Below are 14,176 nucleotides of genomic sequence, written 5' to 3' on the forward strand. Positions count from 1 at the left end.
CCCGCGCTCGCTCCATCATATGTCGGGATCGTCCGGAAGTCTCTATCCTCGGCACCAACAGTCTAAGTCCATCTTAAGTAATAAAAAAATGAAATTGAAAAGTTAAGAAAAAATAACTCCCACATCTATCCACTAGATAAAACGTTTCATGGCGACATGACTGGGAACTCTAGTGATATGGGGTAACTCACTCCCTGTCAGAATGTGATCCGTGCACCGAAAACTAAATGATGGCGGTCCGCGAATATGTGAATGGCCGCAGGGTTTCGAAATCGAATTTATACAAGCGAAGTCACATAGACGCGACAAACACGTCGACATACGAACGCTTAAGCCCTTTGCGATCATCCACGCACACCTATGCCCGTGATCGCGCATACTTGATAACGCTCCGGTAATTATGTGAACGTTTTAGTACTTACGAGGCTACAAACGCAGTCTCAAACGCGCGAGATCATGAACCGGTCACGTCCGGAAATCTTTACTCTTCATTCTAGCAACTTAGGTCTATACATCTAGTTGGACCAATCAAAAAATCAAGCTCATATCCACTAGACCACACGTTCTACTGCGACATGACTGGGAATTCTAGTGATATGGAAGAACCCACTTTCTTCTAGAATCTGAACCGTACACGAAAAAATAAGTATCAGATTCACGGCGCGCGATCATTCTAGAACACACGCGAATATGCGAAAGGCGCACGGTTATAAAATAGAATTTATACACGCGAAGTTACATACACGTTATGGATAATTCATAAATTACGTAACGCAAAAATTGCCCAAAATTGACTCCCCCCTACCCCCATGTAACAAATTGTCACAAATTTCTCCATACCCCCCACCCCTGTTACGTAACAAATTCCTAGAAAAAAATTTTCTTCGGTGAAACATGTTACGTAACGATCTAACTAACTCCCCCCTATGTCACAATTTGTCGGGGTACGACTCGCTCCGCCCCCTAAAAGCGTTACGTAATTTATGAATGGTTCCTTAGCACACGCGACATACCAACGCACACGTGATCGAACACGTTAACGTACAAATACTCGAGCCCTTCGCGATGTTACACACTATCGCGAGCCCTTCGCGATGTTACACACTATCGCGAGAACTCCGCTAGCGAATGACGGATCCCAATAGTAGCATGTCTGTAATAACATACGTACATGGAACTATTGAGAACCAGAGCTACAGGTCCAAAGCCCTGGTAAAGGAGGATGGTTGTGATGATCCGGGCCGAGATCACCACGTAAAGCAAGGTAGGGCATAACCACAATTCCAAGGCGTGAAGCGACCCGTGCCGAGGGATGAGTGATCGAGGGGGTGAAAAAGATGCTCGATCGTTAACGGAGCCTGTGGGGTACCTGGGCAACCCCCACAGTAAGCGTCCCTTACCACGCTAATGCGGAGCTCTGGCGTGGCGGACATATATTTCTCGCGCTACTCGTGGGACTATACATGGAGGTAAATAAAAATAAAAACAAACAGACGGAGGTGCCAAACCCCTTCGCAAGAGGTGGTTTGGCGAGGTCTCCCCCCCGTGGGGAGAGTAGTGGAGCGATGAGTGCTGCATCCGAAAGCACCAGTGACCCCCCAGCGGCGGTAGGCAATAACCCTACCAATGCATCGGAGGGGCCAATAGCTGCGATGCGCAAAGTAGCGAAGCAACTCGATTCTATAATCGACTTCGCTAGCGCAAAGCAGAACATAGCCAAGGAGTTGAAGTTGAGCCTTCTGGAGCTCCGAAAAGCTGTTCGTGTCGTAAGACAGGAACAGCAGGCCTATGTTGAGAGGGTGGAATGTCGGGAGAGGCCCGACAGAGAAACCCAGACAGTGGCCTCCAATAGGGAGGAAAGAGAGAAGGTCGATAGAGGTTCACAGACAGTGGCCTTTACTTTCTACGGAGCAGCCACGTCGATCGGAGCGGCGACCGAGTTCCCCTCGAAGGGAAAAGGAAAGGGCAATCGCAAGACGGCATCGAATGCGAAGCGCCCTAGGAAGTCGCCAGGCGAGGGTGCTAAAACCGACACCACTCGGCGTGCAACCGTCAAGGTCAAACGCCGCCTGGGTGAGGTAAGCGAGGGCGAGAGTGACCTCGCTGTGGAGAGCGATGGTACCAGCAACCCGTCACGACCGGGGCAGGGGGGCTCAAACCCCTGGACGCTGGTCACCAAGAAAAAGCCGGCACCGAAACCGGAGGTACCGCGGCCTGCGAGGAAGGCCAAGGACAGAGGCGAAGCCTTGTGGTTAAAAACCGACAAGGACAAATACGCCGATGTCCTTAAATCGATGAAGGCGGCCGAAAGCCTCTCGGCCCTTGGGCAGGATGTGCGTAGCGTAAGACGCACCAACACGGGAGAGATGCTCCTGGTGCTGAAGCGAGGCGCACAATCAAGTGCAGTATATAAGGCCTTGGCCCAAGAGGTCCTTGGTGAGGGCGCCCAAATCAGGTCGCTAGGTGCGGAAACAACTCTCCAGTGCAAGCACTTGGACGAGTTCACGACCGCAGAAGACGTCGTCGCAGCCGTCAAGGAGCACTGCGGCGTCACAATCGAGCGGGCCTCTGTGCGATTGAGGGACGGACCCTCTGGCACCCAAGTAGCATACCTCAGGCTACTGAATGCGGATGCCAAAAAGGTAACCGAGAAAGGGAAGCTGAAGATCGGCTGGTCGGTATGCCCTATTAGTATACCCCAGCCGCCTTCAGTGGACAGGTGCTATCGGTGCCTAGAATCCGGCCATAAAGCTTACGAATGCAAAGGCATAGATTGGAGCAAGCTATGTCGTCGCTGCGGCGAGGAGGGGCATAAAGAGCGGGGGTGCACTAAGGCATATAAGTGCCTTATCTGCACCGCTAAGAAGCAAGCCCATAAACATGCTATGGGCGGACCTTCGTGTCCCTTCGGCGAGTTAAATAAGAAGAAGCCGTGAGAGTCACACAGCTAAATCTTAACCATTGTGCAGCAGCCCAACAGCTGCTGTGGCAGTCGGTCTCGGAGTCGAGGACAGATGTCGCCCTCTTATCAGACCCGTACAGCATCCCTGCCGGCAACGGCAATTGGGTGTCGGACGGGTCTGGAATGGTGGCAATCTGTACAACGGGAAGGTTCCCGGTTCAAGAGGTAATACACCCCTCCGCCGAGGGTGTGGCGATTGCCAAGATCAATGGTGTGTTCTATTGCAGCTGCTATGCCCCACCAAGGTGGCCAATAGATCAGTTCTACCAGATGATCGACAGGCTCTCGTCGGACCTCGTGGGCCGGAAACCGGTAGTAATAGCGGGAGACTTCAACGCTTGGGCAGTGGAGTGGGGCAGCCGCTGTACAAATAGCAGGGGTCAAGCGCTAATGGAAGCGTTTGCGAAACTCGATACTGTGCTAGCTAATGATGGCTCCGCTAGTACATTCCGTAGAAACGGAGTGGAGGCGTGGATTGATTTGACCTTTGCCAGCCCGAGTCTGGCTCCAGGCATGGAATGGAGGGTAGACGAAGGCTACACCCATAGCGATCATTTAGCAATCCGCTTTAAGATCAACTATGGTGTGCAGCATCCGAGGGCGGGAGATCCCTGTCAGGTACGCGGGTGGAAGTCCAATCACTTCGACAGCGAAGCTTTCACCGCGGCCCTGGGACTGGAGGCCAACACCGACAGTCTAAGCGGGGATGCGCTGGTAGCTGTTCTATCACGCGCGTGCGACGCACAGTGGCGGGTCTTCAAACAAAAGTCGGACAAAACCTCAAATGTTACCTAAATTGGCTGAAAATCACAATTTAAGCTAATTTTGAGGTGCTGAGCTCATTTTTGATGTCAAAAGTCGTAAAATATTAAATGCATTTTTCCATACAGTGTCATTGAACCTTTCTTATAACTATGATTCCGTTTTCATGATAGATTTTCCGTTACTGTTCATCAATGTCAGCAATATCATAAAAAATGAAGAACACTACTTTAAATCCATTGTATAACGTGTTGGTTTACTGTAGATTGTCTAACTATTTTACACAAAACACCATGCGGCTCCATATCAGCAACAAAGCTTCAAAATCTCCTTAAAACTTTTTGCGCACCTAGGCGCAGAACGAGACCATGATATTCGAAAAGTAGAGGTTATTTCCCATAGAATGTATACTATGTGATCGTTCCGAAATGTTTCCGAAATTTGTACAGAATACATTAGTAAAAAAGTATTTTTGATCTGACCACCTCAAACATATTTAAACTAAAAAGTCATAGTTCCAAGCAAATTTACCAAATGTATTTTATTCACTAACCAACTTTTTTCGTTCCTCTACACAATGAAACTAGTTGAGCTAAAATCGGACCAAAATCAAAAGAGCAACATGCATATGAAGTGAACAGAGCAATGGTGGTTTCGGAAATGAAAATCATTAAAAAATCCGGACTTTGCTACGTTTAAACTCTTGTTAAAAATCTTGTTCTTATCCAATGACCATAAAATTTTGAATATACATCATTCAATACATGAAAAATCTGGGAAAAATATAAAATATCAATATTTCAAAAATAAATTTTTGAGGTTTTGGCCAGCCTCCAGCCACTGTGCGACGCCACTATGCCGAGAAAAACACTTCCAAGAAACGGTAGATGCCCGGTATACTGGTGGAGTGCCGAGATTGAAGCTCTACGGTCAGCCTGTCTCAGAGCTAGACGTAGGATACAAAGAGCTCGCACCGAGGATGCAAGAGAGAACCGCCGTGAAGTGTTTCGAGCTGCGAAATTAGCCCTTAACAAGGCTATTAAAAGCAGCAAGAGAGCGTGTTTCGACAACCTGTGTGAGAGTGCCAACGCGAATCCGTGAGGTGGACGCTCTCAACTCAGTGATAACTACTGCCGAGATAGCGATCCAACGAAAAAGGCGAGGTATTCGATACTGTGCGTTAGTGACACTTGACGTGAAGAACGCATTCAACAGCGCAAGCTGGGATGCCATCGCGCTCTCGTTACACCGGCTTAGCCTACCGGTGGGTCTGTACCGGATCCTGGAAAGTTACTTCCAAAACCGCGTACTGCTATACGAGACCGATGCCGGTCAGAGAAGGGTTCCGATTACCGCCGGAGTCCCGCAGGGCTCGATCCTAGGCTCGGTGCTATGGAACCTCATGTATGACGGGGTTCTGAGACTGAAGTTCCCTCTTGGGGTCAAGATCGTCGGCTTTGCCGACGACGTAACCTTGGAGGTCTACGGGGAGTCGATTGCTGAGGTAGAACTAACCGCAGAACACGCGATTAGCACGGTGGAGGAATGGATGAGCGCGAGAGGCCTGGAGCTCGCTCATCATAAGACGGAGGTAGTTATCGTCAACAACCGCAAGTCGGCACAACATGCAGTTATCCATGTGGGAGAAGTCGCGATCACTTCACAGCGAAGTCTGAAGTCTCTCGGAGTCATTATAGACGACAAGCTGACCTTCGGCAGCCATGTCGACTATACGTGCAAGAGAGCGTCGACTGCTGTTGCGGCACTATCGAGAATGATGTCCAACAGCTCAAAGGTGTGCGCCAGTAGACGTAGGTTACTGGCAGGCGTTGCCGTATCTATCCTCAGGTACGGCGGCCCGTCATGGTCAAGAGCACTGAGGGTAACCAGTTACCTACAGAAACTGGAGAGCACCTACCGCGTGATGTGCCTCAGAGTGATATCTGCCTACCGCACGGTATCACACGATGCATCCTGCGTGATAGCGAGCATGATGCCAGTCGGGCTGGTCATTCGGGAAGATGAGGAGTGCTTTGAGCTACGTGGAAATAGGGGAGCCCGCGAGCGCACCAGGGTGACCTCGGTCGCCAGATGGCAGCGTGAGTGGGACAACTCCTCAAAAGGTAGGTGGACCCACCGGCTGATACCTAGCATATCGAGCTGGGTGGGAAGACCCCATGGGGAAGTTCACTTCCACCTGACACAATTCCTGTCAGGCCATGGCTGTTTCCGTCAGTACCTCCACAGGTTCGGACACGCGGAGGTCCCAGTCTGCCCGGACTGCCCAGGTGTAGATGAAACTGCCGAACACATACTGTTCGTATGTCATCGGTTCGACGTCGAAAGAAGAGCAATGCTTGACGTCTGTGGCTGGGACACAACCCCGGATACCCTTATTCAGCGGATGTGTCAAACGGTGGAGAAGTGGAACGCAGTCTCGGCTGCTACCATCCAGATTGCCAGTAGGCTACAGGTAATCTGGCGAACCGAGCAACAGACGGCGGGCACGGCTAACTAATGATTGGTTAGTTGGAGCGAAAAAGGCCAAGCGCAAAATAAGAGAGTGAATGGTCTGTTCATGCCGAGGTAGGTTGGCGCAGCGAATGGCAACCGCGTAAGGGGTAAACCCAGCCACCCCGAAGCAAGACAGAAGAGTGAGTGTATAGGCGTATAAGTGGACTGCCTCATGCCAAGACGGGAGGGTCGTAGCGTAGTATGTTGGAACTAAGCTATCGATGCCTCATGGCGTGGCAGAGGAGTGAAAGGGTGAGCATCCAAGTCAGTCTCACACTGCATGTTAAGGGTGAGCATAAAAGTCAGCCTCATAGGTTGGTAGAGGCTAGCACAAAAGTCAGCCTAGCAAGGAATGAAAAAGGTGAGCACAAAAGTCAGCCTCGCATGGTATGTCAGAAGTGGGGCCTAAGAAAAATGTCCCACATGGGATGCCAGAGGGAGTGACAAAGGTACAATAGAGTGGCACGATTGAGAGTGAATCAGGTGATAGGGTGAGCACCCAAGTCAGCCTCGCATGGAACGTAAAAGTTGAGCACAAAAGTCAGCCTCATGTGGGAGTGTTTGAGAGTGAATCAAAGTGTGATTGAGAGAGCACCCAAGTAAGCCTCATACAGGATGTATGATCGCGTGAGTGAGAGTGAATGAGTACATTTAGTACAGCCATCCCCCCAGAAGTAATAACGAGAGGTAGTTCCTGGGAGGAATGATGGCGGAGCCCAATGGAGTTTAGTCGGTATTAATGGCTGGTCACCATTCGAGTCCGACACGCCCCCAGTGCACCCCGTGTGGTAGATTGGACCCTACCGTTAGCACGTGTACTGGGCTAGGACATAAAGGTCTTCTCCATTGTAAAAAAAAAAAAACACTATCGCGAGTCCCTACGCCCGCATATACCTGAACCGTAGAATGAATATCACATTCAGAATCACGGCCCGCTACAATTGGCCTAAAGCAGTGTTTTATTGGGTGCCATTGTCTGTCTCGTCTGCAAATTGTAGTATGTGATTCTGAAGGAGAGCCCTTCCAAGAACCTAGCTCTGCAGCTTCAGTAGGACAACTCTCGAAAAAAAAAAATTAAAACTCCCATTCTAGCGGGACATTGACTAATTTTTTGCCCAGGAACTCAAGTTGTGTTCCAGTTTTTTTTTAATATTTGGGTCTGAAGTCGAAACGCAATCCGTAACTTATTTACCAAATAGTAATACCTGACACTGGCAAAATACTGGCGACCAGTTTTCAAAATACCAGCTCCTTTCCAGAGTTCCATCAGTGTGACAAAGCATTAAAGGAAATTTATTAGGCCGATGACTTGCAACTGCGGAAAGCGAAGCATCAGAGGACGTGACAGAGCACTTTGCATGGCGTTTCGCCGCGTTGTTAGTTCGTACGCAATAGCATCGTTTACCGTTAAGTGAAGAGCAGAAAAAAAGTATCCCTGTATGATTTACTGTTTTAGCTAAAATTTCATTAGATTCTGAAAGGGTGTTGTCAAACGTATGGACAAGTAGCTTCAAAGATTTTTTTTCCACCTTTTTAAGCGATCCTATTCTGGATAAACATGTGAAAAGAGCATATCGCAAATGAGAGCCTCTCTGTGTTTACTTTCTCTTTCGATTATTACGGCGCCATCATAAAAGTTTCCAACATTGTTTCAATAAATATCGGAAGACTCTGATGTCGTCTAACATATTACGCTAAAAGTTAAGGCGCAAACGTAAAAGCGGTCTAGTTATTGACGGAAGAGAAAGTAAATACAGAGAGGCTCTCATTTGCGATATGCCCTTTTCACATGTTTATCCAGTATTGTCCTGAATCTCGCAAATTTAGCTAAGCATCTTTAAAAACATATTTTGAGATATTATGGACATGATATACACTCTGCATTTCAGAGCCCTGCGAACAAACTTCCGACTACGCCACTGGGATCTGTTATCGTATTTTCGTGTACACCGTATTTATTGTGGGAACCTTGGGCGCTAGCTGCATTCGAAACTAGCATGAGGCAAACGTATTTGTTTTCGCTGTATGCACATAGGCTAACTTGATCTACTGCCGTGTTTGATAGACTGGCTGTTATCAACGAAATACCACCAATACACCTTCAGGCGGCCGCAATCGCGATTGTTTTTCACTGTTATTACTGTTCATTCAGTTCGATCAGCAACACCCTGCAAATAAACAAACAAGCTTCAGTTTACTTTACTACTTGATTCCGAATGTGTATTGGTGTGCTAGAAAAAATGCTTGGGCCGATTGCGGCCAACTTGGATCGAATGTTTATTACTGCGCCCAGCGAAACGAACGTGGCAACCCCAATTTAATTTGCTTTTTTTCTCTCTTATCTTTTTTTTCACAGACAAAGTAAAACTCGTGAAAGGCCCGAGACCCTTGATATACCACCGTTTTTACTTGGACGTTCAAAACTACAAACTTGCAAACAAGATCGAATACACGATCAAGGAACTCGGTGGCGTAAGTATAGGCTTCGCAGGAACCATCACCAACGGAACCATTCTCTTTGTGCGAGGCTGCCTTATTCCCCTGCAACTTTTGTTTTATTATTTTTTTGTGTTGATTACGCCATTTGGTCATCGAATTCCAGTCTTTTTCTCCTTTCAGTTCTTTTGTTTCGGGCCACTGCTAGTCTGCCTGCGTACCGTTCCCTCTGCTAACGATTCCAGTTGGAACACTGCAAAAAAGCTGGCCTTTGCTCGCACGTCACCGTACCGATATCGATTGACCGGGCTGGGAAAAAATGAATGCGAGATACGAACACCAGCAGCACCAGCTTAGACAGAGGAACTCTTGAAATGAGCTACACGGCGGCGCAGAAAGGTCTACGAATATTGTTGGAATACCAATTGGAAAAGGGCACACATGGAAAGGTGTGGGTTAAAGAAATCGATTTTGTGATTGAGTGTCCTGAGAACCCGACCACCTCAAAGAGCGTGGATTTATAGACTGGCTATGGTAAACTAGCCTATTAGAGTGTACAAAGAATGTTGAAATAGGTTTTGAATGGTTTTCCTGTCTATGTTAGCGGAATGCAATAAGAATGCTGAATACGGTGCAACATTACAGTTGGATTGAATCTTTTAGGATTTTCGATTGATTGACTCCGGTGTAGTGGAGTGCACTGAAACTGCACCGTTTTTGCACTTTCTAGCAGAAGTGCAGAAAACTAGGTATGTTCCATTGACACTTCTGCTAGAAAGTGCAAAACCAGTGCACTCCACTACACCGGTGTCAATCAATCGAAAACCCCATTTGAATCGTTACTAAAATGTTATGAAAAACGCTTTTAATCCACCTAACAGTGTGATGAGACATTTCTTATAACTCTTATCACTCTCTTCGGATATTATATCCTTTAGAACTTGATGCTTCGCGATGTTTTTGATAACACATACTACATGGGATAGTGGCAGGACTCAGAGAATCACTCAAATCAGCATAGGACAACATCAGTGCTAGAAATCTCAAACCAAATCAATGGGAAGGCGAAAAAATGGCCCATAAAATAGACATACCAAGGAATTATTGCTAATGCTTTGTTAATAAAATATCTAAATTTCTCAATCAATGCATTGTGGTGGGAAAACTGATTTTTCTAATGGGGTTATGCATATTGTACTGAGCCAAAAAAAATCGATTTTTTTTTGAATCGATTTGAAGTTTATACTTTACTCAAATTTCCAACGCGACTGAGAATTAAGAAATCAACGGTTTTTCTTGAAAAAACGCACCATTCAAAGAAAATCAACAGTGCATATTTCCAGACTTGGTTTTATTTCCTATTTAAGAACTATTGTGTTTTTTACATCCTAGATTGCATGATTCAGTGATCGAAACCCAAAACTTCATGAAGTATTTGAAATTATTAAATTAAAATTTGTTTTTGCTATTGAAATTGACAAAATGATTGTATATATATAGTATATAGTCCCTTTGCCGATTGTTTGCTTTTTCGGTCCCACCTATCAGCATTGAAGTATCGCCCTTACGTTTTTTTACAATACCAATTTTACAAGTAGTGGGGGTTTGGTGAAAAGCGATCTGAATGTCTAAACGGCGTAATTCCGAAACCGTAATTTTTTAAGTTTTAAAATTATGCAGAATTAATTTTTCAGAAAATAGTAACAGAGCAAAAAAGTACCAAAGTCCAAACAAATCAATTTTTGTCAAACGTTACTTTTTCGAGTTTACATCAAATCTCAATGTTCCATGCATTATAATGTCATTTGGCATCAAAAATACAAATTTGATTTTGAAAATTTTTCATTTCAGTTTATATGGGAATTTGCTGTGTGATTGCACTCTTCAACTCGTAACTCCGGAAGTCCAATCAATAAAAAAATCAAAAGCAGCCGATGGGAAGATTGTACCTTTCATTTGAGACTAACTTTGTGCAAATCGATCCAGCCATCTCTGATTAACAGAGGTCACATTTTTTCCACATACACACATACATACAGACATACATACACACAGACATTTTCCCATCTCGACGAACTGAGTCGATTAGCATATGACACTCGGCCCTCCCGGTCGGGATTAGATCGACGAATTTTAGAGTGAATGAGAAAGGCAAAAACATTTTTAGCAAATGTTGAAATTTATGCATTTTTTGGTGAGCAGTTCTATGTTTCATAGACATTAAATCAATTTTAACTTCGCTTTCTATTAAATAAAGACCCTTATTACAGTACATCTCTACAAAAACGAGATCAATTTGAAAATAAATCTGAGGATTATGATTGATTACAGAACTGTGGAATTTTCTATTGGAATGTTTTCAGGCAGAAATTTGATATTGATGCTATTAGACAACTGTGAAATCAAGACCAAGAGATCAGTTACATATCAGGACCCCATTCCGACAATTTATCAAAAGTCCTCATGACGTTTACAACAACAGGTTATCAATCTACGGATCAGATAATTGTTATTGTAATATTGAATTAAATCAGTCTGCATCAATAAATTTTCAACTTCAATCCAATTTTTTTGTGTGGTGGGGGGGGGGGGGAGTTGTATGGTGTTAAACCCGAAAACCTTCTCTTGGCTACGCCGTTGCTTGGAGTTATTTATTTCGCTTTTCATTTTCCGATATGTTTCAGATCGATCCGATGGTTATAAGTTAGAAAAATTGCAGTCAGAAGGTTCGCACAAATGAACATTTTTGCACTGATAAGTTATCAAGTTCCTTCCAGACAACTTGGAAGTGTTCGGTGATTATTTCTAGCGGTTGTAGATAGTAAAATGAAATACAAAATTCGTTTTATCGAAATAATGTTTGGCTTATTTCAATGGATTATTTACTATATTGAACAATAAATAGGCGACAAAGAGTAATCAACAAACAACAAGCCCTAACTTTTAAAGTATTCAAAATAGATATTTGAAGTCTTCAGTAAAGTTATTTGCAAAAGTAAGAGCTACAAATTTGCTGAAGGCATCATTTCGATATAAGCACTTGTAAAAAAAATTGTGAAAATATCTCACTCATAGGGGGATTAATCAGCAAAAGCACAATACCAAAAGAAAGGGCGTATTGCCTCTATTAAATTCTCTGAAGATACTATTGACCTAAAATAAGCCGTTTTGGCGTTAATAATAGATTACATGTTTTTGGTCATATTTCTGGCTATGGGAAATGATAAAAATCTTTCGTCCGCATTTAATGTTAAATATCTCTTTTGATAATAGTCCGATTTCAACAATCTATAGCTTGTACGAAAGGTATTTGTTAAAGCTGTCTAAAAACATATAAATTGTTAATCTATGTTGTCAATTTCGGCAGATAATTTAAAAAAACTGCAAAAAACGCCATTTTTACGCATTCAAACATTCATATCTTGGAAACTAAACATCAGAATCAAAAACAAATTAATAGCGTTCATACTGTTTTTTAGTTCTTTCATTTAAAATTGGTTTGGATAAGATCGGTTCAGCCATTGCTGAGAAACACGAATGAGAATTTGTCCGTTACATACACACACACACACAGACACACACACACACACACACACACACACACAGACATTGTCCCAAATCGTCGAGCTGAGTCGATTGGTATATAAGACTCGGCCCTCCGGGCCTCGGAAAAAATCTTGAAAGTTTGAGCGAATTCTATACATTTCTTTTATAAGAAATGTAAAACATCAACTTCCTTAGACGTAATCATTATTATTGGGTTTGGTATTTTTGCGGCGTTAGTAAGTTTAACAAGACCACTACAAAAGTCATCTTCAATGGACGTATAATCCCACATCAACGTTCCAGTTCTCTACAGTGACGTGCCGGTTAGAAAAAACTCCACCACCCCCATTCGATTGAAAGGTATTCCTACTAGAGAGGCAGTCTTTCGGGTACACTCGGCACTACTTTTTTCTTCCTGCTTGATGTGTTCGAGTATGTGGAACCACTCACTTCTGCGATAGGGAGGTAACTCAGGTTCTCTTCCTGTAAGTAAGTTGCAGCTATTACTGCCTACGATGAGTTTTATTCCATCCGTTCGTTCGTTCGTGTAGCGTACAGTGTGCTGAAGTGAAAACATGAAAGAAAATTTCACTCGCGTTCGCTTAATTCGGTACGGTTGGGCGTGAATCAGACGGGAAGAATCTTTGCAGTTGAAAAAGGCAGCCATTGCGGTCGTCATTTGTGTTATAATTAAGTCGTTCTCTCGGGCGGTATAGTGCAATGTTTTTTGTTGGAAGTTTCTACTTTTGAAAAGGTACGAATTGAGTTTCACACAGAGACAGAGTGCCTATGGAAGCAAAAGTGAGGATAGTGAGCGTGTGTGTGGCAGTAGGGAAAAGACCCCCACCTAGTGCTAGACGTCACTGGTTACCGATTTCGGACTGTTTTCATTTGATGTTTACAAAGCACACACAGTTTTCGGGAAGTGATTGAAATTCTTGGCCTTTTTAATCGGAGTAGTCCATTTTTCGCGAACGAACGTCAGGGTTGTAGTTGAGGCTATGGGAGCAGCGTTCTCGTTTGTTCGCCTCGCGTAAGTAAGCGTGAAAAATAAATACGCTCTCGCTTTTAGCCGTTGCTCGCGGTCTATCAGGCCAACCCAATTCCTGCAACTTTGCAACCCAAGCGAGCACGGACAACGTTTGGTGAGGCAAAAGAGTAGTATAGTCAGTCAGCCTCTGTGTGTCAGCCATCGACCAGCCTTGCCTTGCCTTCCTCCTTCGACAGCAAACAGCAGCGCCAGCCCAGCAAAGCTTGTGATTCTCGTTGTACCTTCGCCTTCTCCTCGTCCCACCGTCACCGCCGTTGGCGGCCCCCTTGCCTAGTGCGATCGTTTCACCACTCATCACCGTCGTATTGTTCAGCAGCCAGGCAGCGTAGTGTACACCGAGAGCGAGTTTCCACTTTACTTTGCATCGAGAAACGCGTACAGACGGGCTGTCGGGAGTGGTTAGTCCGTGCAAAACGTTCAAAATTTGCCAGAATTTCACTTGGAACCTACTGAAAAGTGTCACAAAAGTGTTTCAACTTTGTTCGGTTAGTATCTTCATCGTACGAAGCAAGTCCCATGGTAGAGTTACTCAGTGCCATCTGTTATCACACTTTGTCAAATGCGAATAAACCTCTCCGTACCAGTGTGTGAGTGGGAATTATGCATTTTTCTAGCCCAGGAAAGTGCTAAATTAGTCAAATTTCGCCTGTAATTGCCTGCGAACGAGCCACCATTGCGTAAATCAAATATGGCTGAAAATACATCCATTTATCGGAAAAAAGCCAGAGTCTCGCTGGTGGTGCTGTTGCTGTTGCTGCTGCTGCTAGTGCTGCTTGGCTGTACGTAGCGCTCATATCGTGTTTTTTTCCTTTTGCCTCTGCTTCGACGAATGTAGCGCACTCTGCTGTGGTACATCACACACTCTCCGTGTCGTTTGGTGTCCCCCAAAAGCAGCACAAAAACAC

The 14,176-nt window shown here is 44.9% G+C and overlaps 1 protein-coding gene across 1 annotated transcript in view; it reads left to right on the plus strand.

Annotated features, from left to right (window-relative positions):
- The window catches only part of LOC131693812 (uncharacterized), a 64,986-nt gene that overhangs the window by 18,225 nt on the left and 32,585 nt on the right, over positions 1-14,176 (plus strand). Inside the window, exon 2 of the mRNA XM_058981956.1 lies at positions 8,595-8,710. Coding sequence (XP_058837939.1) covers positions 8,595-8,710 — 116 coding nt within the window. The remainder of the gene's footprint in view (positions 1-8,594; positions 8,711-14,176) is intronic.

Source organism: Topomyia yanbarensis, chromosome 3, assembly GCF_030247195.1.
Source record: "Topomyia yanbarensis strain Yona2022 chromosome 3, ASM3024719v1, whole genome shotgun sequence".
NCBI lineage: Eukaryota > Metazoa > Arthropoda > Insecta > Diptera > Culicidae > Topomyia > Topomyia yanbarensis.